Below are 24702 nucleotides of genomic sequence, written 5' to 3' on the forward strand. Positions count from 1 at the left end.
TGTATCTTATGTGTGTATCACTCGGCTGTAGATCCTCAAATCATCTCTGAATTGGTGCTGACACAGTCCTTCCTTCTGCAGTATGGCAGCGTTTGTTCTCCTGTGTGTGTTGTACAGTAGCCACCGCTTCAAACTCATTCCTGTGATAGACTACAATCTCAATACAAATTAGTAAACTAAACATGAGATTGTAGTCCATTACAGGAGCGAGCTTGGAGCGGTGGCTACTTTACAACACACACAGGGACCATGTGGAACAAAAGTAGCCCCCCTCCAGAAGGACAGTGTCAGCACCAATTCAGAGATGATTTACGGCTGAGTGATACACAAATAAGACACATCTTTGTCACTAGTTAAGGTACATGAATCTATTTTTAAGATTTAACTCCTCAGTCTAGTGTCATTTTAACGAGCAGCGTTGCCTTGTAGCTTTCTAATGAATGTCAAGTCTGCAATGGCTTCCTTCATATATGGCAGACCTTTTTTAATGTATTTATTTTAGCTATACACTGCTGCCAGTATTAAAGGAATGTGTTTGAAAGATCCCCATGTAATGGACCAGACAATGATCCATGCAACTGAAATTGTGCTTTTGTGTAACTGTTCTGTTATAGGAATTAGGTTAAGTTGCTTTTAATACCAAGGTTATTACAGTAATGGGATGGCTTGATTAGTGTATATCTGCCTTAAAAAAGGAATTGTGATGTGGGGCTCTAGGCAATTGATCTTCCAGCTTGCATATATCTTTCACAATATTGCAGCTCTTATCCTTCTAATTTGAGTACAACGCATTCATTTTTTTTAGCACAGTCCACTGACGAAATGAATCTTGGTGTCCTAGTACTGCAATTTGTCAATGAAGGGCTCTTGTGGACATCATGCTTTCCTTTAGTCTGCAGATTAATTCCTTTTATTTGGGGCATAGAATTTTCTACATTACTGCTCAGTTGCCCCTTTTAAATAGGTGTAAATTCTCCCTTTATAACCACTTTGGTAGTGCAGATAAAACAAAACGTATTCCTCATTTCTCTTGTGTTCCCTGAAGCAACGAGTGACATAGTAGTATGGAGATAGATTGTCATTTGTACAGGGATTGTCAGTTGATGGCTTGCATCTATTTGGAGATGTGGTGCTAATTTACTAAATGGGTCATTATCATGCTAGCCTATGTTCCGTTCAATTACGCAATAAGTTTTCAAAGAATTTGCTTTAGTGGCGTGAAAACAAAAATACAGTTTGATTTTCTTAGCAGATTATCCCAGCCATATAGAAGAGAAATCAACAGTTTGATAAGGAAAAAATAAGGAACTTCTTCCTTGGTAAAAGGTTTTTCCCTTTGCAGTGCATTGCCTATCTTTTTTTTAGGATTTAGGTAGTCCGGTCTCTCTTAGATGTTTTACAGTAAATGTCAAATTCCCTACCCAAATAATCCCCAGCAGGCATCCCTATCTTAAACATGTACCATAAACACTGGCGTTAAACCTTTGAAAGCATGGAATTACATCTCGGACAAGTTTAGATTGCTTTGTTCACTTGCGTGAGTTCTGCGGTCAGTATGGTGCACATTACATGGGTCCGATTCTCTATACACTAAAGGAAGATTTTTTCCCCAGGTATGTTTAACACAAACACGGAGCAGATAGAGCGTTAGCATTTAATTACAGTAGCATCAAACTACAGGTTTTTAGTAGGACCTGGATATTTAACTGTGTATCCATCACTCCAAGCCCTGAATTCTAACTTTTGCCAGTAGATATGTTTTGTAGGGGCACATTGGTTATGTCTGTGTGAGGAGCAGCTCAAACATAAGTTATGTTTACATTATCTTATAAAGGAAAAGCCCATTCAGTGAAATTATACCATTGTTACCAGTTTAATATTTTACATTTTTTTTTGGTCTCGTGTAGTCCTCTTCACACCGCACACACTTGTAAATGCGTCCATGTTTATTGGAGCTTCTTCCCAGTGGTCAGTTTGGACCAGCCAAAGCAGAGCACATGATCAGATTTCTAGTAAATGATCATTTATTCCACTGTAGAGTTCCAGCATACAACAATACTGGGGATACATAGGAAAGAATTGTTTGCTTAACAGGCCACGCAACCTGCAATACACGGCAGGATATTACTGCGGCTGATAGTTGGATGTTTAAATATTTCTATACCTTAGCAGGGTTTTTACAGCTTCCACACTGTGAATTCTCTGTGATTTAAGCTCAGTCATGTCAGCATAACATTGACCCTTTCAGAGTAACAGATTTCTATTTCTAATACAAGTGCAGAACCTTGATTTATATTTCTGTTTGTTTCTCTTACTGGGCTTCTAATATGCATAGGAACAGCTCCACTCAACGTAAGATTTTCAGTATTATGAACCAAAAATCCTCTCGTACTTCTTGAGTTTTCTTCCCTTACATGCTGCCCTCTACTGTTAAAAGATAGGCTTTAGCTTGGAGTGGACTTTGTGTCTTCCGAGGCTTTATTGTTCATCAGGAGCTGTACATTAGAACTATAAATGAATATTTCCCAGTATATGTGGTGCACCTGCATTGAGAATTTCCCCAGATTTTACATTTCCCGATTTAGCGCTCGCCTTTATTTTAATAACTCTTGCTATCTATCCACTTGTCTGGCCACTATGCATTCAATCGATGGCCATGCTATAGAAGCCCAGTGTGACCCTAAACACCAGCACTTGTTGCTGTCTCGGTACAGTGCCAGACAAACCTGCAAATGAATACGTAGTAGCCTATAGAGGCAGGCAGGGTGTAAAAATGCTTCCTTATTTGTAGGTTAGACAAGCTGCCACCATATATTTTCTGATGGGAAATCTAAACCCACAGCCCCTTCCTAGGTAAAGACATCCATCTGGGTACTGGACCAATATAAAACCAGATCAAACAGCATAGAATGCACTTGTAGGTTTGAATAACGCATCCTTAAGCTGCACATGAACTGTACCAAGAACACTAATCATACCTGTGTCACCTCACCTCTGTAGAAATAATGTCTATAAGTTTATACATAACCTCATAGAACTGGTTGAAACATAATTTAAAGAAGAACTCCGGGCAAAACTTTTATTAACCCTTGCAGTGGGGCTACCCCCGCACTGTAAGGGTAACTGCTCGTTTTGCTCTAGGGAGGAAAATAACACAATTTTACTCACCCAATCCTCTGAACCGGCTTGCTCTTCCAGCCACGCTCCCTCTCTGCTGCAGCAGTCTAATCACATTCTATACATTGTGTATAGGGCATGAGGTTGTTGAGGGACAGGCCATCGCTGCAGTGGAGGGGGAGGCCGACAGGAAGAAGCGTTGTCACAGCCTGCCAGATCGGGGGATCAGGTATAACTTTATTTTCCTCCCTAGACCAAACACGCAGTTAACCCTTGCAGTGCGGGGGTAGCCCCTCTGCAAGGGTTAATAAGCTTTGTCTGGAGCTCTTCATTAAGAACGGAGATGAAGTGCAATGCATATTAAGATGATAGGCAAGCATCCAGTATATTTCATTAGTCTTTTTTTATATCTCATACTAGATGACCGAACAAAATCTGTTCTGTTCTCGCTTATGACCTTATTTATTATCTGTCCGAAAAGAGAGAAATTGGTTAATATGTACATTTAGAACCGTTGTTCCTTCAGACACTTTGAGAAGTCAGACCTTTGGTATATGCCCAGATGTTTACACTCCCCGGCCTGTTGGAAGATGGCAATGGGCATCAACAGCATGGATGGGATAGGCGGATTAACTTATTTTTTTTTTCCCCCAAGGCTATGGTGGTAACAGTGAAAGTTTGTTACACTTTTTTCTTCCTTTCCTTTTCTCTACATATCGCACAACGCCTGCTGTGGTTGTGAAAAAGCATGGAGGGCTTGGCGACAGGACCTCTTTAAGCATTGAGCTTTGATAGTTAAATGTGAATGCTTGATTCCTACCATACTGAATTGTAAATTAAGAAACGTACACGTGTTGGTTTCAAGTGTATATAAAATAGCATTCCTTTTTTTTTTTTTTTTTCTCTTTTTTAAATAAATGCTCAGCCCCAGTATTTGTATTTTTCTACATTCGCAACCTTTTTGTACAACATTTTTCAATTCCAGCTCTTCTGTTTTCAGATAGCAGTTTATTCTAATAACTATTCTTATAATAATTGGATAAACACATTTGTTATTTTCTTTCATCCAGGGGATTTTCTGTGCATTTGTTTGAAAAGAAAACAAAAAAAATAAAAATGTATATGTGTGCGTGTGTATATATCTATATATATATATCTATATATAAATGAAGAGTATGTACCCAGAATTTTGCATCTTGTGTACAAAGTCTCACTTCAATCTCTAAGGATTTGTTTCTTGTAGAAACAAGATGGATTTGGTTTTTCTTTGCCGATTTCTTGCGTCTGAAAAAGTGTGTAAATAACTGAAGTGAATATTCTAATTTTGTGTTACAATTCAAGACATAATGGTTTCTATGCAATGTGTTAAAAAGTGAACCTGCCAAGGGGATTGTGTGTTCCGTACTTAGTGACCAGCATTTCCCTTTTCAGCTCAAGAAGGAACTTTTAGCATATTGAAAAGGAACCAGGAGCGATATGGCATTGTATATTGGAGTGAACAAGTAGCAAATCTTAGCTTGTGTCAAGCTTTATAATATGTACATTCTGTATAAATATTTTTTGTCATGTTCTGTGTAATTTAGAAGCATTAACAAATTAAATATGTATTGTAGTATGCACAAAGCATATTTAATGCTCTTGCTTCCAGAAGCAGTGCAACAATTTTCTAATTGCAAGAGTGTTTAAACCAGCTTGGCTTCATCATTAGATGGCCAGGAACACGTGCAAAATATTTGCAAAGGCTATTGCAGCGAGTCACAACTGGATTATTCAGTAACTGCATATATATTTTTGTTTCCTTTGTCAGATAGAAAAAAAAAATACCATTGTTGTATTTGTTGAAAAATAAAACACTATAAGGAATATTTTAAAGGGGTTGTTTAAAAAAATAAAATCTAATGGCACACTGCTGAAAGTTTTGTGGGATTATTTTGTATATAAGGATATTTTTAATTCACAAAAGTCTAAAAAAAAAAAAACCAAAAAAAGACAAAAAAAATTAAAAATCAACCAGAAGCCAAGTGACAGGTTTTGCAATAAAAGAACTTATTTTTTCATTAGCATCATTTAGCTTTTGTTTTGGAATCTCTGCCAAAGAGATTTTGCGGGTTCTATATAATTATTTTTTAAAGGACTTCTACATTTAGGGAATTTTTTTGTGCATAAAACTGCCTTGGATATGTACCTTGTTTTGAAGAAAGTGTTTTTTTTTGTGGGTGTGTCTTGCCTGTATATATCTGTTCATATTTTTTGTGAATTCAATACTCTGTACCATTGTATTATAGTAACTTTTATAAAGCAAACCATAAATATACTCACTTTTCTTACAGAAAATATGTTGTCAGTGCGTATTCTTTCAAGTGTGAATATGTGTGTTCTCTACACAAATTACAGAAATTATTATTATTATACAGGATTTATATAGTGCCAACAGTTTGGGCAGCGCTTTACAATATAAAGAAGACATTACAATTCAAGACAAGATGGTAAGGAGGACCCTGCCCCTGAGGGCGTACAATCTAAAAGGGGAGGGGGAAATGATACATGAGGAGGTAGCTGTGTGGGGATGAATTGTTTGAGAATGTGATGGTTCAGTGGTTAGGTTGAGGTGGGATAGGCTTCCCTGAAGAGATGAGTCTTAAGGGATCACCTAAAGGCAGTATGGATGGGAGATAGACTGACAGGTTGGGGTAAAGAGTTCCAGAGGATGGGAGAGACTCTAGAGAAGTCCTGGAGGCGAGCATGGGAGGAGTTGATGAGGGAGCTGGAAAGGAGGTCTTTTGAAGAGCAGAAGGGACGGTTAGGGTGATACTTTGAGACCAGGTTTGAGATATATCCGGGGGCGGAGATGTGGATGGCTTTGTAAGTGATTTTAATTTTATCCTTTGGCCGAGTGGAAGCCAGTGCAGGGATTGGCAGAGGGGGGTATGGACCAGTGTCGTGCAGGATATACTTATAAAAAAAAACCCGTAAGCAAAAGCTTTAATTTTATGGATTTCTCATCATTTTAGTAGGGATAAGAATTTTATTATGTGAAGATGTGTCTTGTTAACAAGAACAAGGATAAGAGACATGTTCTAAATTAAGCAGACATCAGCCAGCATCTGCGTGGATGTAGCAGGCTTAGTCCAGCAATCACAAGATTTAGGTTTTTAAGGCACAGGTTTTGTTGCCTGTTATCCTGGCCTGCATTGCGTACATAGGTTTGTAGCATCATCTAGTTCAATAACTGGTGCTGTTTAAGGTTAAGGACCCATTTAAATCTTTGCAGGTCATTGGGGTGCATTAAAGCCAAATTTCACATTTTGCAGACCTGACAAAAAAAAAGCTCAGACTACAATGCAGATACTCTGCACTTTACTATCGGGTTCCATTCCTAGGTCGTTAAGTGGATTGGTCGCTATGTGTGGAATAGAGGGAATCGGCTCTAGTATATGGCACAGTGTACAATACCGACAATTTGGGGATTTGGTCATAAACAGGGAGGTCATTAAGCGAGGAGTGGCTGTACTAACCTTTTGGAGCTGTTCCCTACAGTACTATCTTTTTACCACAAGATGTCCATAGTCTTCCAAGTTGAATGAGGCCCCATGTCATTCAGCATGGAACACTGAAGACAGACTGTGAAAGCAGGGCGTCACGTTAGTGCCACTCTCCGCATCATTTAGGACCAACCACGGCCAGGTGAGGACAGAAGATGGCATCACATGACCACCTTGACAACCACTGCAGGTAAGTATAAAAAAAATAAAAGGTATTTTGTGTTTTATGGACTGTTGTCATTTGTTTGCAGGGGCGCCCCCAGGACGTGTCAGGACGTCATCACGCATGCGCGAAATAATGGCATGCTAACTTAACTGCCAGTGGCCATCTCGGTGATGGACGCCGGCAGATAGAGGAGGGGACGTTCACTGGGCTCGCTAAGGTATCCACTGTGTCCCCTCCTCTCACGTATACCTGCAGGTCAATGACAGTGTGCAACTTTTCAGAGGGGGTGACACCAAAATGACTCATTTTGGTTTCACTCCCTCTAATGGTGTCACCCGGTGCGGGCCGCACCTCCTGTGTGACCCCACTGTGTGTTTGCAACCCAGTCAATATGTGTGGCCTGACTTAGTACAATGCATGCTAAAATACAACTCCAATAGACTCTCTTCTGCTCTCCAGAGCTCCCTTCTTCCCTCCTGAAATCCCCCAACAGTATTTAATTTTTTTTTTCCTTGCAGCACACCACAATGTTTAGCATGTTCATTGTGCTGCACTGCAGAATAGGTGCATTGCTCACTACTGTAATCGTGTATTGGGGTGCCATTCTAATGAATGCTGCATCATTGGACAAACATCCATGCATTAATGCATATAGCCACAATGCACAGATATGAAGAGGGCTTAAATGTTTAGAATGTGGATCCTGTAGACTATTACTGCAATAAAGAAATTAGTCCTTTACAGCAAATCTAAATAGCTCTGCCAATGGAGGAAGGTGTTAATGGAAATACAAAGGTACAGTATACCATAGAACCGAGAAGTTAAAGTGACATTACAGTAAAAAAAAAATCCCCCCCCCCCCCTAAAAAAAAAAAAAATTTATTTGTTCCTGATTCAGGGCCCATTCACACCACATCCAGATTACCTCCAGACCAAACTGTTTCTGGACCCAAAATGCATCCCAATGTATCCCTATGCTATTTCTGGCCTCTGTTCCCAACAGCAAAGTCCGTTCCAGACCAGACTAGAAAAATACTGCTTGTCCTGGAATGCACTGGAACACATCAACATGCATTGAAAACGCACGGAATGCACCTGTAAGACCATTTTAAGCTAAAATAAAAATATATATATTTTATTTTATTCCAATCGCGGCAAAAATGCAATGCACTATGTTCCAGATATGGTCCAGTTCCACACCAGAAAATGGTGTGAACCCAGCCTATGACCTGGTGGGGTGGGGGGAACACCCTTAGAGGCATGGAAACCTCATAGACCGAGTTTCTGCTCCGTTTTCTGAAAATGCTTTGCTGTCCTAACCAATTACAACAGTAGATTGGTACATGTGAGAATGCAATACTAAAAAAAAAAACCTTTTCCCCATCCATAAGTTGTTTTAATTTTCCAGTTATCAAATGTGTACTAGTAAATGATACTGCAGGGACATCTAGTGGCTGTGTTTGATAGATTAAAGCTGAAACTCTAGCCAGATATATAAAAGACACTAATGCAGCTCTGTAGTCAATAATGCATCAAGTGACATTAAAGGATATATTTTTTTCCCTCCCCCCCATTTTAATGTCAGCACTTACCTTAAATGATGTCTCTTAATCCGATCTTCCTCTTCTTTCATGATGTTTTCATCTGTCCCTCCAGCGGTGCGGCGGCTCTCCAATCCAGCGCTGACTGCTCTGTCCCTCTGATCCAGCGGTGTCTGCATGCAGGTGCACGCGTCCATAGACTTAGCTTGCGTCTCTGCTCGTCTCCCGGCCACAAATCCGAACTGCGCATGTGCCCGCCCCAAGATGCTTTGCAGCCCCACGTACAGTTTCGTTTTCTCGGACGGGAGCGCGCAAAGAAAAAAAGGTAAGTTTAAACCGCTGTTTTAGCGTTTTTGTTTTTTTTTACACTGTTTGCCTATATCTATTGCTTAATAGCAGTAGATATAGGCAAAAAAAACGGGAGGGTTTAGAACCCCTTTAAAGCTGCTGACAGGATACCATTTTAATGAAAATGTATTAAAGCGAAAGTCCTGTCAAGCAGTCAAATGGACAATTCAATATATGGGACCTGGTTTACCTGCCAAATGCTTTGTTTTCTGTGTCCATCCATTCCTGAGAATAGCACTTTCGGGCAGTAGAGGCAGGTAGCTGACATATTGCTTTTCTATACAGATTGGCCATCTCCATGCCTCCAGCCTTTGACTGGATAGTGAAGGAGAGGAGGTCATCTCTCTGCTCACTCTGTCCTCTCCTGTTATTGTGCTAACAGCATGCTCACCGTCTGCATGTGTTCATGCAGCACACCAGATTGACAGTAGAGACTAGGAGAGGAAGGGGCAGCAGTAGAAGTCAGAGGATTACACAGGCTGGTAGCAAGTCAAATTCAGTTTCATTAAAAAATGCATTATTTTATTTTTAATGACAAAAAATAACTGCAATATAAATTCACGATGACCTCCCTCTTCAGCCTTGACAAATCAGACATTTTAGCTGTCCAAGTGAGCGGAGTATGAACTTTCCATTCGAGTAAATTGAGCTTGGGGCACACTTGTGCTGGAGGAATTAATAAACAAGTTCCAAAATCACTAGTATAGTTTAAAAAAAGAACATTACAAAAAATGTACATTTTATTGGAGTGTATCTTTTAATATTTGCTACGTTTTTGCCCCCCTGTGTCTCATAGCCACAGTACACGCCTGATTTCTAACATAATGTATAATAGGAGTTTGCATTACCCATAGATAAATGGCTCTCTATAGGACAAAGATGATCAACCATAGATGGGCCATTTTATATAACAATCCAATAGATTGCATGCCTAGACTATAGCAGATAGTAAGGCCAATACACTAAATTGTATTATAAGGACTGTTATTTTCCAAAACGAAAGCTGAGAAAGGCAGTCAAATGGCTACAAATAATCATTACGTCAAATATTATGTTACAGCTTATGGAATTGAGCCTTATGAGTTCTCTAAGCATAATAGCATACACTTTACTAAAGATACTAATTAGGATCAAAACTCCCAATATATTTTTGTGTCTTATAAAGAAAATATTATGGTTCTCATGCAGCAGTAAGTTCAGTATAGCAGAACATTTTTAAATTACAGCTGTGACTATATACACACATATATACCCTCCTCCCTCTTCATGCAGGAAGGCGCCGAAGAAATTATACATTGAATATAACCTATAGGAATAACTTGGAGAAAATGTTGGTCCTAGAGTAAGCAAGAATATTTACCAAATAATATGTACTATATTGACCACAAAATATATTAGGCAGGTGTTACTGTAAACTAATTTAAATTGTATAGTTCCTATAGGCTTTCCAGCTCCCCATTTGGAGTAAGGATGGTGAGGTTTCCACGTGCAGCTTGATCCTGTTCAATAGCTTCAAAGAGTGATTTAAAGTTCCCAGCTCCAAATCCCTGCAATAGTACAAAATCATTGGCACAGTTAATGTAGCTATCCTTAACAATAAATTCTCTATATGAGGGCAAGTCTACCCATATCAGTATTGGCTAGAAGCTGGCATGGAGAAATCTGTAGGTTGAGTATTTATTAGCACATTCAGACCCTGGAAATTCTGCTGATGGACTTCATCCCTGCTGCAGATTTATCATGCCACCTTTCAGACAGTACTTATTCCTTAGTGGGGAGTAGACTTGTGCTTTTAAACAGATATTCACCCAAAAGTGTTCTGGCAATTTAATGTTATCACCATGCCCCTGCTTCTTTTTTTTATTCTTTATTTATCCACATGTAAAACAGAAGAAATCCAAAAACAACAATGTTTACATTCCAAATAAACATAATCCCACACTAAAAAAAATCAAGAACAATACGAAGTAGCAACAGGGTATCAGTCGTGGATAGCATCAATGGTTAGTTCGTCATCTCCCGTGAGACATGGGGTGGGTTTTTGGCATTTTCCAAAAAGAGAGACATTCAACAAATGTCACAGGTAGGTCAAACACTAGCAATGTAATCAAAAAGTGAAAAAAGCTTAGATTAAGATTTAAGCTAACAGAGAAGAGGAGAGGTAGGAGAAGTCTACAGACTGGATCGTCCTTAAAGCCAACACCTGTAGGCCTCATTAAGATTTAAGAGAATAGATATCAGAGAAGAGGAGAGGTAGGAGAAATCTACAGACTGGTTTGTCCTTAAAGCCAACCCCCGTAGGCCTCAGACACAAAGATTGGACTCGTGTACAAATGTTTTTCAATTAGGAACGGGAACAGGACTAGGATATGTGCACGAGGGTCCCTTCAGCTGCATTACAACACCAACAAAGGTTAGAGACCGGAGGCCAAATTTTATGGAGTACCGAGGGTACTTGATACCAACGAGTTAACAATTTATAGTTAGATCCTCTGTTGCATGCAGAAAGCTATGAGAAAAAAATAAGACATCGGTTTGTTGTTCTGAAGATGACAACAAATTCAGGTCCCGTTTCCACTTGAGAAGAAAGGGTGGGAGTAAAGAATCTTCAGTGGTGGTTAAAATCTTGTGTGCCAGAAAGAGAGAGAATGCCTGGATGGACCATCTCCAATGCAAAGGCGATCAAATGCAGAGAAATTGGGCAGAGTCTTGTTTTATGGAAGCAGACTAGACAGGAAGTGGTGTAGTTGTTGGGTCCTCCACAATCCAGTGGAGGGTCAACCAGCATCCTGATTTCATCTTTAGATAGGATATGAGCACCAGTTACAAAATCACCTAGCCTAAAGTTCCCATTATACCTAAGCCTCTGGAAATGTCTGTCTCCCCTACCAGGTATGAAATCGGGGTGTTCTATTACTGGAGATAAGAGGGAAGGCTTGCTTTGTAAACAACCCAATTCAGGTGTCTTAATCAAAACCTTCAGTGAGGGGCCAATAAGTGGGTGCGCAGTTAGTGTTATGGTGATAACCAAGGTAAATACTTCAAAGGAATGGATGAGAGAGACTGTATTAGGGCTATCCATTGTTTGTTTTTCTCGTTCCTACACCAAGAGATCATCCTGGAGAGATGGGAATCCTTGTGGTAGAGACAAGGATCAGGAAAAGCTATATCTACTTGAGTCTTAGGAAGCACCATGCATTTGTAAGACAATTGAGAAAGAGACGGGGACCAGGAAAATGTAGAAAATCCATAAGCAGGAGCTGCAGGAATGAAGCAGGTATGTTAACGGGGAGAGTTTGAAAATGTTCATTTTCCATCTCAATGTGTTTTTTTGGATTTTCAAGGTATAAGACATACAGACAATGTCAAGTAATAGTTGTAAAGGGAGCAACGTGTCGTCTAGGCATCGAAAATTTTAATTTTCAAAATGGCATTCTTCCTGAACCAAGTAAAGTGTGATCGTGACCAGGTCTCAAAATCCATGCGGATGGAATGCAATAACTGGGCAAAGTTTGCCAAGAAAAGTTGATCATGCCTAGGTGTAATCTTGACTCCCAGGTAGAGAATATGATCCGTTATCCAGGGGAAAGAAACTTGTGGGACCAAACTATCCACTTTTCCCTTCAGCAGAGAAATATTTCATATGGCAGACTTGTGGTAATTCATTTTGAACTTGGACAGTTCTCTAAATGTATGTAGTTCTTTCGGGAAGGGTTGGGTAATGTGGTCTCCGGAGAAGTGAAGAAAAACAGAAGATCGTCCACAAAAGCAGCGCACTGGTGATGGGTTTTCTCTACGAGCATACCCTGAATATTACAACTCTTGCGGATATGGCATAAAAGGGGCTCTAAAGTCAGTATGCAGATCAAGGGTGACAGGCGGCACCCTTCACCATACCCCTGCTTTTGAAATTCACCCCTAATTGTTATATTCTTGCTTGAGACACGGAGTAAGCATCGTGGTCAAACTGATTGGTGTTTGTATACATGATGCCCCCCAAAGTCTCATTTTCTGCTTATGTGAATGCATTTTACTTGCATTGCAGTGAGCTTTGTCACAGCAGGAGATAGCTTCAACATAGCATGCAATGATGGGTGTTGCAGTGCTCACCGATAAGCTGCAACGTGTCGCATTTTTGGACAACAAACATCAAAGTAGAGCATTGGTGATAACAGGCCCCACTGAAAACAAGTTGTTTTTTTCCCATGCCATTGCAGCCCAGCATTGTAATGTATATGAGCCCAAAATATCAGCGCAAAGAGGAACTCCAGGTTTTTTTTAAATTAACCCTTCCAGTGCAGGGGTAGCTCATTTTGGTCTAGGGGCCAGAATATAGAAAATATACTCACCTGATCCTCGGTCTACTTACCACTGACCCCTCTACTCTGGCTGTGGTATGTCCCTTGGTGTCCTCAAATCTAATGCAGATGAATGGACCTGCATTAGACATAATGACACCAGCGTCTGGAGGGAGAAGAGGCTGCGGGGTTCGGTTCAGCAGCCAGGCGGGACTGAGGATCAGGTGTGTATATATTTATTTATTTTTTTACTTGAGCCCCTAGACCAGGGATGGCCAAACTCCGGCCCTCCAGCTGTGGTGAAACTACAAATCCCATGAAGCATCTCTCTCCGGGAGTCATGTCTGTGCCTCATGGGATTCGTAGTTCCACCACAGCTGGAGGGCCGCAGTTTGGCCATCCCTGCCCTAGCCCAAAATGAGCTGTTAACCCTTACAGTGCGGGTGTAGCCCTTCTACAAGGGATCATTTTTTTAGATTCCTGGAGTTCCTCTTTAAGTGCTGCACTGTAACCTAAACAAACATTCCTAACAAAGTCCTCACACGTACCTGGTGATTATTACGCTGAATGACTTCAAGAAATAGAGTCGGCCTGTCTTGGATTGGCTTTGTAAAAATCTGCAGCAAATAACCTTTTTCATCATAATCCACCAGAATGTTCAGCTCCTGAAAGGTTATTTAAGAGAAATGTCATGGATGCTGCTAAACAAACTTGCTATTGTGTTATCACCAATAGAGAGCGCAGCTAAATCTTCATCCCAGAGCCTACAGGAGGGTCCACAGACTCTGCCGAGGAGATCCAGATTCCTAAGAAAAGATCTGAATTGTTTGCCTCTAAAGCAGGCCATGCACGTTGCAATCTGATTGTACAAATTCCTTTTAATTTAGCAAAAACTGTGTAGCATGAGAGCCTGCCTGATTGGTTACAAACTGAATATACTGTGAAGGTAACGTGCTTTCACTACATAGTTGTTCGTAAATATAATGAGTAGGGATGCACAAATACTTTTCGAGTACCAGTGCAGATACTTGGCATTTTCATGAGAACTACCGGGGTTGCAGCTGGGACCTGGCTCTGGCGCTCCACCACTGTCCTGAAATCATTATCTGTTTTGTTTTAGAAAAACTGTCACATGACAATAAACAAAAATGTATCAGTACTCGTACTTGTAAGTACCGTATTTTGCGTTCCATAAGACGCACCGGACCATAGGACGCAGGGAGGTCCGGTGAGCCTTATGGAGCACTCGAAAGACCGTAGCTCCTGCCACAGCTTCTGAGACAGAAGCTGTGACAGAAGCTGCAGTTAGTGACTGCTGAGACAGGTGGCGCTGTGATTACAGCGCCACGGTCCCAGTGATCACACAGAGCAGACGAAGAACGTCTTCATCTGCTCTATGGTGATCTCGATCGTCGCCGCCGCTGCTGGGTTTTAATACGAGTGATTATATCACTCGTATTAAATGAGCTTTGGCTCCTACTGTACATTTAGCTGTGCTTTAGCAGAGCTAAATGTACAAAGCATTACTCGCCCGGTGCCCGAAACTGCATGTCTCGGGCGTCGGGATTCGCTCCATAAGACGCATTCTTATTTTTTGGGGGGAAAAAGTGCGTCTTATGGAGCGAAAAATACGGTACTCGGCAAGTACCAGTACTCGCAAAACTGGTATCTGTGCATCCCTTTATTTATAAAAACAAAATCGTACATTAAAACAGAGATGTACAAATCCCAGGAGCTCCATGTGCTCCTTACAAATGGCAGCTGCCTCCTAATTTTTGAATTTGTCTCTAGTGTAGTATTGGAGCTCAAAAGTATCGGTACTTGTACTCGTATTTGTACCGAGTACTGTACTTGGTATCTGTGCAACCCTAGTAATGAGGTTGTACATTAAGAGTATAACATGCGTGTTATCTTTGCAATTGCAACATATATAAAAAAGCAATACAATTCTTCTTGATAGAGGCCAGGACCTTAAGGACAAATTGCCCGAAATGTTTGAGTACCAATGTCATTATTTTTCACAGTTTTTGGGAGTATCTTAACTTTTTTTGGGAAAGCATTGAACTGGATCATGCCTCCCTCCTGTGTGTGACCTGGGAAATTCCTACCCTTGCTATACTGGGATTGCATCAAGGACATATTGTAAAGAGCCTACGAGCCAATCCTAACAGCAGTAGTCAAATGAAACAAATACAGTAACATGAAAAAAAAGTCATCAGGGAAGTATTAGTCCCACTTGTCCATTGACCAATATACAGTGTTGTGTAAAAATGTACGTACATCCCATGGAAATTGTTGACTTTTTCAGGATATATGAATAGGCAAACAGTAGACCTTCATTCAAATGACACATACAATTGATATGGTGTATTCATTTTCATGACCTAAATTAATGAAAATGCCGATTTGTCATATGGAAATTATTTACCACCACTTCAAATCCATGAAGTTAGAATTGGGTGTTCCAGAGTAAGCGCCAATGATTACAAACTCCTAAGGAAGTATGCAGGTGGAACCTGTCTTATTTAACACTCAGACATCTATGGTTCTGGTGTTCTCTTTGCTGTTACATAGTTACATAGTATTTGGGGTTGAGTAAAGACATACGTCCATCAAGTCCAACCCATATAGGTCCACGCATCATCTCATTCTTAGAGATACTTGTACCCCTGTATAATACGGTCCCTCAGGAAATCGTCCAAAAGTTTCTTGAACAATTCTACACTCTTAGCTGAAATCACTGCCACTGCCGGTGGCAGTGAGTTCCAGACCCTAATCGCTCTTACTGTGAAGAACCCCCTTCACCCCTTGTGCTGGAATTTGTTTTCCACCAACTTTAGGTGGTGGCCTCTAGTCTTTGTAATGGAGTTAATCTTAAAGAGTCTGTTGCCAATGTTGCTGTCACCATTGAACATCTTGTACATGAAAATCATATCCCCCTTAATCTCCTTACTTCCAGCGTGAACATGTTTAAGTTCAGAAGCCTTGTCTCTTAGCTCTGGTCCTCCATTCCCCTAATTAGTTTGGTTGCCCTCCACTGGACTCTCTCCAGTTCAAGGACATCCCTTCTCAGTACCGGCGACCAAAACTGGACCGCGTACTCCAGGTGTGGCCGAACCAACGATCTATATAGTGGCACAATTATAGACTTGTCCCTGCAATACATCCCCTTCTTAATACAGGACAAGACCCTGTTGATGTGTGTGGTGTCATCATCAATAGAGCGCTCTATTGGTTTCAGAAACAAACAACTGCTAATTGTCCAGGACTGGCCATCCCAGCATATGTAACCCAAGTAGTGTCCATTTAAAGCTACAAGAAGCCTCCAAGGACCCCAAAATTGAATCACCGAGTGCTAACTTGTGCAAAACTTGGGGTCTAAATGCATGTATCTAAAATCAGAAAGATTGCACCAATTCAATCTGATTGAGTGTAGTGTTGAAGAAAAAAAAGCATTTGCTATCCAGAAAGAACATTAGAACAAGATGACAGTGTATCATTGAACATATAGGCAAAGACTAGGCCTTCTGGAACAACGTGCTAAAGACTAATCAATGAAAGATAGCTGTTTGGTCACTGCAAAGGTAGACATATTTCATGCACACTGAGGACAGCATTTCTAGAAGAACCTCATAACAACTGTGCAGCATGGTGGTGGAAAGGTTATGGTTTGGGCTGCTTTGTTGCTTCAGGGCCTGAGCAGCTTGCTGTCATCGAGTCAACTATTATTTTTGCATCATATCAAAGTATGCTTGATGAGAATGTGTGGCCAACTGCGAAAAGTTAAAGCAGAACCAAAAATGGGTCTTTCAATACCATAATAATCCAAAGCACACCAGCAAATCCACCTAAAAATGGCTCAAACAGAAGAAATAAGGGTTATGAGGTGCACTAGTCAAAGCCTTAATATGAGTCCCTTTGAAATGAGTCAATGTCAGAGGCTGATGCCCAGTTATAGAAATTACCTCTAAAAAGTAATTTCTGCTAAAGGGGGCCATACCAATGCCAAGGAGGTACTTGTGTACCATTACATCCATTGATTTTTTATTTTCTATTGATCTGAATGAAATGGCAATTTGTTTCTTACATTCTTAGTCAACAATATCACCTTTATTCATAGGCACTGTTTCAGGATCTAATGTTTGTCTGCTCAGATATGATGAAAAAGTTAGCAGTTTCCATGGGCTGTACTTACTTTTTCACATGACTGTACATTTGGGGAAATGTCTTAAAGAAGGATTGAAGAGAAGGAAAAGCAAAATGAAACCAAAACATGGGGATATAGTACAAAGAGACTTTCATTGCTCTTTGCTTCTACTGACCTCCAGAATGTCGATATTTTCTTTAACTTGTATTTTAGCTGTCTGCAGATTTTCCCTCAGTGTCTGGTAATAGATGGATGGAATAGACATGAATTCCATTCCCCTCTCTTTTAGGTTGGTGATCTGTAGAAGAAATATGCCTGTTATTATCCATAGATCTCTACAGCGTATACAATATGAAAAATATGTACTGTAAAATGTCTGTTTAGGGCACAGGTATAACAGGGTACTCACTGCAGTAATAATGTCCGATGTGTTAAGAGCAATGTGCTGAACTCCGGGACCACCATAATATTCAACATACTCCTATAGGAAAACAGAGAAGATGTGTGATTAAATATTTGACCTAAATTAATTATTAATTCTTCTACAGTTGCTGGTATTTTGATCAGTTAGCTAAAGCATACCACACATGGCCAGATTGGACTACCTAACCATTCTTGGTTGCAGGTGGCTCAGTCCACTACAGATTTGCCCATTCATGATGATGGTCAATTCTGAAGCAGCAGACTGCACTAATCTGCCTTTAATATACTGTATATGGCATAATGACAGTGAGATACCTGGATCTGAGACTTCCTCTTTCCTGGCGCAGGCTCATTTATAGGCATCTTGATGGTTTCTTCATAGTTAGAGACCACAATAGAGCGCAGCGCACTGAAATCTGTGTGCAGCTGTTTGTCATCCACAGACCAGAAACGATGAAACAATAGAGTTTTCTGGTACCTGCATGGAAAGGTAAGGATATTTTCATGCAATTACTTCTTCTATACAGTTAGAAATGAGAAGTAAAGATGGCCACTAACAGTCCAATCCCATCCCTGCTTCTACAGCCCAACGTGACACATCAGTAGGAATTGGGCTGTTCAGGGTTAAGGGAAGATAATGAGTGCATTCAACACAAGAAGCGCTTGTCCCTGTAATTTACATAGTCATATATACTGTAAGTGTCTTGCTGCACTCCTTACTGGTATAGGATGTTCCTTGAAATCCTGGTGGGTACTCGTATTGACCACGGATGGCGCTGTGAAGATATACAAGTTTTCAAAAGGATGTCACCAGCACACCATTTAAGTGAAATCAACAAAAGTCAATTTATTAATGGATTACTGTCATTCCAGTACAAGCGATTTCGGGGCCACACAGGGTCCCCTTCATCAGGCTCAGAATGACACAACCAAAATGTTCAGTACCCTTTAAATAGACATACTTAAACATGTGCAAACACCAAAGAACCTCCTACCCCTTACAGCCACCCAATCACAAACAGTCTTTTAGCAGCAAAATTTGCCTACATAAGCTGGCACATGGACGAGACCGTGTGCACCGCTGGCACAGCCGTTGGTTGAGAAACACGTCAGTCAGTTACTGTGGAGACATGATGCCTAGCAGTGAGCCAGCTCCAGCCCCATCCACCAGCACTTTTGTTGATTTCACATAAATGGTGTGCTGGTGACATCCTTTTGAAAACTTGTCATGTACATAGTTCATCACGAGGGTTAGAGGAGGTTGTCTTTCTTTCAAAAAAACTGTACTTTCACACTTTTTACATACTGGATTTAGTGCTGGCACTAGTGCAAGGCAGCATAAGCAGGGCGGGGCGGCGGCAGAGAAATGGTAGCACCGTCCCTGCAGATAACTGTGCCTGTCCCGTTCTCTCTGCTGCAGACTCACAGACTGTCAGCGGTTTCTCCTTACAGGAGAAGAAATCCACCTTCCTCTTTATAGGCAAAAATCCTTGCACCGGCCCTGACTGGATTGAAAGTACTACCCCAGATTAAATAGCAGATAATGCTATCTTTAAAGCACTGCAACTTTGCTAAAGCCATACAGTTCATTCACATTACCTCCAATCTCTGCTTTATACACTGAGTGGCCAGATTATTATGACCACCTGACTTTTGTAGGCAAATTAGCTATAATTTGGCGCTGAAGTTGCTAGAGGGCCAGACCATTATAAATAGGGAAGCAGGTTGTTTACCACGACAGTAGAAGTGATTTTTTTTCTGAAGATACGGGTAAACAACGCGATTTAACAGCCTTTGAAAGTGGGATGATTGTTGGCGCTCGGAGCCATGGAGCGAGTATCAGCAAAACAGCAAGATTTGTTAAATGTTCAGGAGCAGCTGTTGTTAAAGTGTTTAAAGACTGGACTGTCAGCCGAAAATCTGGGTCTCAACGTGCGAATTGTGGCCGTCAGCGACTAGTCAATGTTAGGGCAGAACGGAGAGTGGCAAGACTGGTACAAGACAACAGAAGGGCAACAGTGCATCAAATGACTGCAGATCTTAATCAGGGATCCTCTCAAATGATCTCTGAACGCACTGTTCGCCATACACTGCATCGCATGGGATATGGAAGCTGAAGGCCTGTTCCAACACCTTTGCTGTCTGCAGTTAACAAGATAAAACGTCTCCAATTCGCACAGCAGCACAGGGATTGGACAGTTGAGCATTGGAAAAAAGTCATGTGGTCCGATGAATCGCGTTTCCAGTTGCATCATGCAGATGGCAGAGTGAGAATTTGGCGGGGAAAGCATGCACCCCACATGCATGAGTACAACCCTTCAAGCTGGTGGGGGCAGTGTTATGGTTTGGGGCATGTTTTCCTGGCATGATTTCGGCCCTTTAATTTGTGTGGAACAACGTCTGAATAGCACAACATACCAAAGTATCGTTGCTGATCAAGTTCATCCTATCATTTTGATGGCGTATCCCAATGGAGATGGCTTCTTCCAACAAGACAATGCGCCATGCCACGGTGCTCGTATTGTGCAGGAGTGGTTTCAAGAACATGAGGGGGACTTTACCTTGCTTAGTTGGCCCCTACAATCACCAGATCTCACTCCAATTGAGCATTTGTGGGACGAAGTTGAAAGAGCCATCAGGCAGATGGTTCCACAACCATCAAATCTCACAGAACTGGATAGTGCTATTCATCAGGCATGGTGTCAGATTCCTCGCATCACCTTTCAACATCTCGTGGAGTCAATGCCAAGAAGAATCGCCGCAGTATTGAAGGCAAAAGGTGGCCCAACGAAGTACTGATGGGGTGGTCATAATAATCTGGCCACTCAGTGTATAATCATTTGCAGCCAGATTAGAGCAAGCTTCAATGCTTCTAGAGGCTGCACTTCGATTACATGTTACTCTACTGTGGAACCTCCTCCTCTAAGAATTATAATGTTCTCCAACTTACTAGAAAACCACCACGTAATGGGCTTATGCTTTCCACTTCTCAGTGAGAACAGGGACAGAAGGACAGAAGGGATGAGTCCCATGAGAAACAGCGGCAAGTTCTAAAGCTACAGAGGATGGGAAGATGTTATTCTTGGGAATACATCTTCCTTTCTATGACCACACTAGATTTATGTATCAGTTACAAAGACAAAAAGATAAGCCTGCCATATTTAGCTCCGCTTAAAGTGTACTTCCACTTTCGCAGCCAAATTGGGATAATTTTGCTACATGTTCCCATTCACATAGCATAAGCTAAAAAAAATTATAAAAAATAAAATATGATTCTTTAACTTGGGTTGGGGTTTTATGGTTAACATTTCTTTGTGCTTCTATTTCTTTTAAATGTTAGGAGGGGCTGTGAGGGGTCTCATCCATTCAGAGGTGGCTTGTGCATTGTATGTTAATAAAGCTTGTCAGATAAAACAATCCTCAAATTTAAGTCCAAAGACTTTCCATTGGGACAGACCACTGTGAAAGCGCTAACAAAAACCTAGAATCAGCCATCTCGCCTGATTTAACAAAACATCTAAAAGGTCTTTTTTTTTTTAAGTCATTTTTCAGTATGCTGTGTGAACAGGAACACAAAGTGAACATATAGAGGGGTTTTCTAAATTTGACTGCAAAAATGGAAATACACTGATACCATACATGGCTGAAAGTTGACTGAATGATATATTACACTCATCTCAATGTCTCCGTTGTACAGCATAGAAGTCTATGTGACCAGTGCCTGATCAGCCATCATTTTTCTCTGGTCCCCCCTATTTAGATTAAAATGTCATCATTTCAAATTTGCAAGCACCCTTGCAGCACTAGACAATGTGCACACCTATTACAAAATCAAATCAAGAGCAATAGAACTTTAAGAAATATATTGGCATTCCTAAATGTATAGTCATAAACATATAATATGGGGTACATGAGTGATGTTGTTAAAATGTTTGCCTTGCTAGGTAGTGGGCTCAGTTCCCACCTGAGACAATCTCAGCATAGAGTATTCATGTTCTCCCTGTGATTGTATGGCACTTCCACAATCCAAAAACATACCAGTAGATTACTCACATTCCACCCAAATCTGGCTCTTGGGTTTGTGTCTGGACAAGCATGGAAGCTCTGAAGTGCATATGCATTCTGCAAAGCACTGATTTTTTCATCACAATATGAAGTAAGAGAATGAATGAATATTTGTAGGAAATCTGCCCTCTGGCTGCCACACATGGATCACATGGATACATGACATCATTTCAGACAGAAGACACATCAAATCTCAAACTTTTCACAAATACTTCATATGAAGGCTACATTCAAATCACACACAGATACTGATAGATCATCAGTGTTCAAATGACCTGCCTGAGTTTCTTAGTTATCAATTCCAAAACTGATTGTTTTCAACAGGATATTTACCAGTCTACAACTGGGACCATTTCATCGTCAGGCTGATTTCCCACAACGTGATCAATAAAGTTGAGTTTGCAATTTGGCCTATAAGATGAAAAAAAAAGAGCATCAACATGGATCAGGTTATAAATGAACCATATAAAGTCATATGGAGAGGAGGTAGAGCTTTTGCTTGAAGGTCATATCCCCCAAAAACTGACATTTCTGCTTTGGATGTAATCTTAAGTAGAATGACTCACTGGCTTCTTATATGTTTTGATGGGTGTGTCATTCTATCACTGCTAAACCTTCACAATGTAAAATAAAGGAGGAGACAGACAAGTCTCTTTAGCCCCCAGTCTTATACTGTGCTCAATGACTCCCTAGCAGAGCAGCCTGGCTTATCGGGGCATTAGGTCATATGTACTATGTACCGGCAGTGGCGTAACTACCGCCATAGCAACCCACAGGGCCTGGTCAGGGGGCCGGGGGCCCTGTAGCATTGGGGGGAGCACCAATACCTGTCTGGTGTGGCAGTGGCCGTGTAGAAGGAGGAAGCTGGGGCCTGGTGGTGGCAGCAGAGGTGGAGGAGGGCAGAGGCCCAGCAGCGGCCAGCTCGGGGCTGACTGTTAAGAGGAGTGCAGGGAAAGGGACCCCGACCAGCTCACCTGAGACCCTGCAGAGCCCACCATAAAGAGTATATTGTGGGTGCTGCAGGGTCACTCTCAGGTGGGCTATGCGGAGTCTCAAGTGGGCTGTGTTAGGTCTATGCAGGGCTGTGCGGGGCCTTTGGTAGGCTCTGCGGGGTCTCAGGTGGACTCTGTGGGGCCTATGGTGGGCTCTGCAGGGTCACTCTCAGGTGGGATGTGCAGGGTCTCTGGTATGTGCAGGGTCTCAAGTGGGCTCTGCGGGGTCTCAAGTGGGCTCTGCGGGGTCTCAAGTGGGCTCTGCGGGGTCTCAGGTGGGCTCTCAGGTGGGCTCTGCGGGGTCTCAGGTAGGCTCTGCAGGGTCTATGGTATATGCTGGGGGGCAGGTGGGCTCTGGGGGATCTCAGGTTAGCTCTGCAGGGTCTATGGTGGGCTCTGCAGGGTCACTCTCAGGTGGAATGTGTGGGGTTTATGGTGGGCTCTGCAGGGCCTCTGGTATGTGCTGGATCTCAGGTGGGCTCTGCGGGGTCTCTCGTGGGCTCTGCAGGGTCTCTAGTGGGCTGTGCAGGGTCTATGAAGGGTTCTGCAGCAGTGAGCGGCAGAGTGATCTGTTCTTCAGCTCTGATGTCAGAACCAACAAGAGCAGAGCTCAAGAGAAGGAGATGGCGCAGGCACAGGAACGTGTTCTGGAGGTAGGTACTTTTAAATTATTATTTTTTGGGGGGGGGGGGGGGTTTGGGGAAGCCCCATACAAAATTTTGCTATGGGGCCCTATGATTTCTAGTTATGCACCTGTGTACCGGTAAGCAGTTTAAATAAGTGCCCACAAGTTTCAGTTATCAGTTCCTGCTTGTTGATTGCTACCAATTATGTGTTGCATCCCATTACTATTACACATGCAAACAAAGTGTGATTCTGGTCCAGTCTAGCAGGTGGTATAATGTCTATACCCATTGTAGTTTAATAGCAATGTTTTCTAAATAGTCTGCCTGTTTCTTACATTTATATTACTCTTTCTACATTCACAATGCTACTTACAGTTTGTGCAGCAGGGGATCCAGGAAGAGAGGAGGTTTAAATCCAGGTAAGAAGATACCTTTATAGTCCAGATTCTCTACCAGTGTGTGCGTTGTGTCTCCATACTGGATGAAGAGAAAGGAAATCACACTTGGTAACTGGTCATGCATTCCTTTGCCACCAATTTATGATACACAGATACATAAAATGTCTGGGGAACAGATGTGATTTAGCTGCGTCTTGTTTCTGATTTTGGATATTTTGACCCATGTTAACACTGCCCATGCAGGGCATTCATGCTGTAGCAGGGACCTGCCTAATGTGTACAGGAAGAGTGAAGCAACCTATCACTGCTAAAAGGTTTAAACAAAATAACAAATACAGCAATTATGCGATTGAGTGCACAGGGTTACTGAACACTTCCCTTTGTCTCTTCTCTACAACATAGGTTTAAGGTCAGGGCCGGATTTACCATTAAGCAGGGTAGGCACGTGCCTACAGGCACCCTCCATAGAGGGGCGGGGTGCAGGTACCTACTTTGCCTAATTCCTGGTGTTGTGTCAAGATACAACACTGGCAATAGCAAGGAGGATGCATTTGGTACAAAATGCACCCCTCTGCTCCAAGACCAGCGGCGCCTACAGGAGCCACTGGCTCTGGCAAACACAGGGGAAGGACCCCGGCGCTGCATACGCCTGCCCTGTAAAATGCCTATCTGATGCGGACAGGCGTTTAGGACAGCCTTACGTGACGCCAGGGTCCTTCTCTGCATATGTGAAAGCCGGCAGGTCCCGCAGCAGTTAAGGGCTCAGGCTAAACAGATTTCCATTCGTGCCTACAGGCACCCGAAATGGAAATCTGGCCCTGGGTAAGGTGATCTCTTGTTCACAGTAAGAACTCAGGTAGGCAGTGGCGTAACAATAGCCATTGCGACCCAGACGGCCGCTATGGGGCCCGGGCACAGGGGGGCCCGCCTGGGTTGCTATGGCATGTGGGGGTGCTGGCTGTCACTGACACAGCTCAGCAGCGGCCGCGGCGCATTTCCACTCAGAGCCACTGCGGAGCTGTGCCAGTGAAAGCCAGCC

The 24702-nt window shown here is 41.9% G+C and overlaps 1 protein-coding gene across 1 annotated transcript in view; it reads right to left on the bottom strand.

Moving 5' to 3' along the window:
• Positions 1-10088: 10088 nt before the first annotated feature.
• The window catches only part of HPD (4-hydroxyphenylpyruvate dioxygenase), a 22263-nt gene continuing 7649 nt past the window's right edge, over positions 10089-24702 (bottom strand). Inside the window, exons 8-14 of the mRNA XM_018557144.1 lie at positions 23639-23742; positions 21981-22058; positions 17898-18060; positions 17569-17640; positions 17335-17457; positions 13561-13677; positions 10089-10261 (exon numbers count right to left, since the gene is read on the bottom strand). Of these exons, the coding sequence (XP_018412646.1) occupies positions 10151-10261; positions 13561-13677; positions 17335-17457; positions 17569-17640; positions 17898-18060; positions 21981-22058; positions 23639-23742 (768 nt within the window). The 3' untranslated portion in view covers positions 10089-10150. The remainder of the gene's footprint in view (positions 10262-13560; positions 13678-17334; positions 17458-17568; positions 17641-17897; positions 18061-21980; positions 22059-23638; positions 23743-24702) is intronic.

The sequence above is a fragment of the Nanorana parkeri genome, unplaced genomic scaffold, assembly GCF_000935625.1.
Source record: "Nanorana parkeri isolate BGI_ZX_2015 unplaced genomic scaffold, ASM93562v1 scaffold13, whole genome shotgun sequence".
Classification (NCBI taxonomy): Eukaryota; Metazoa; Chordata; class Amphibia; order Anura; family Dicroglossidae; genus Nanorana; species Nanorana parkeri.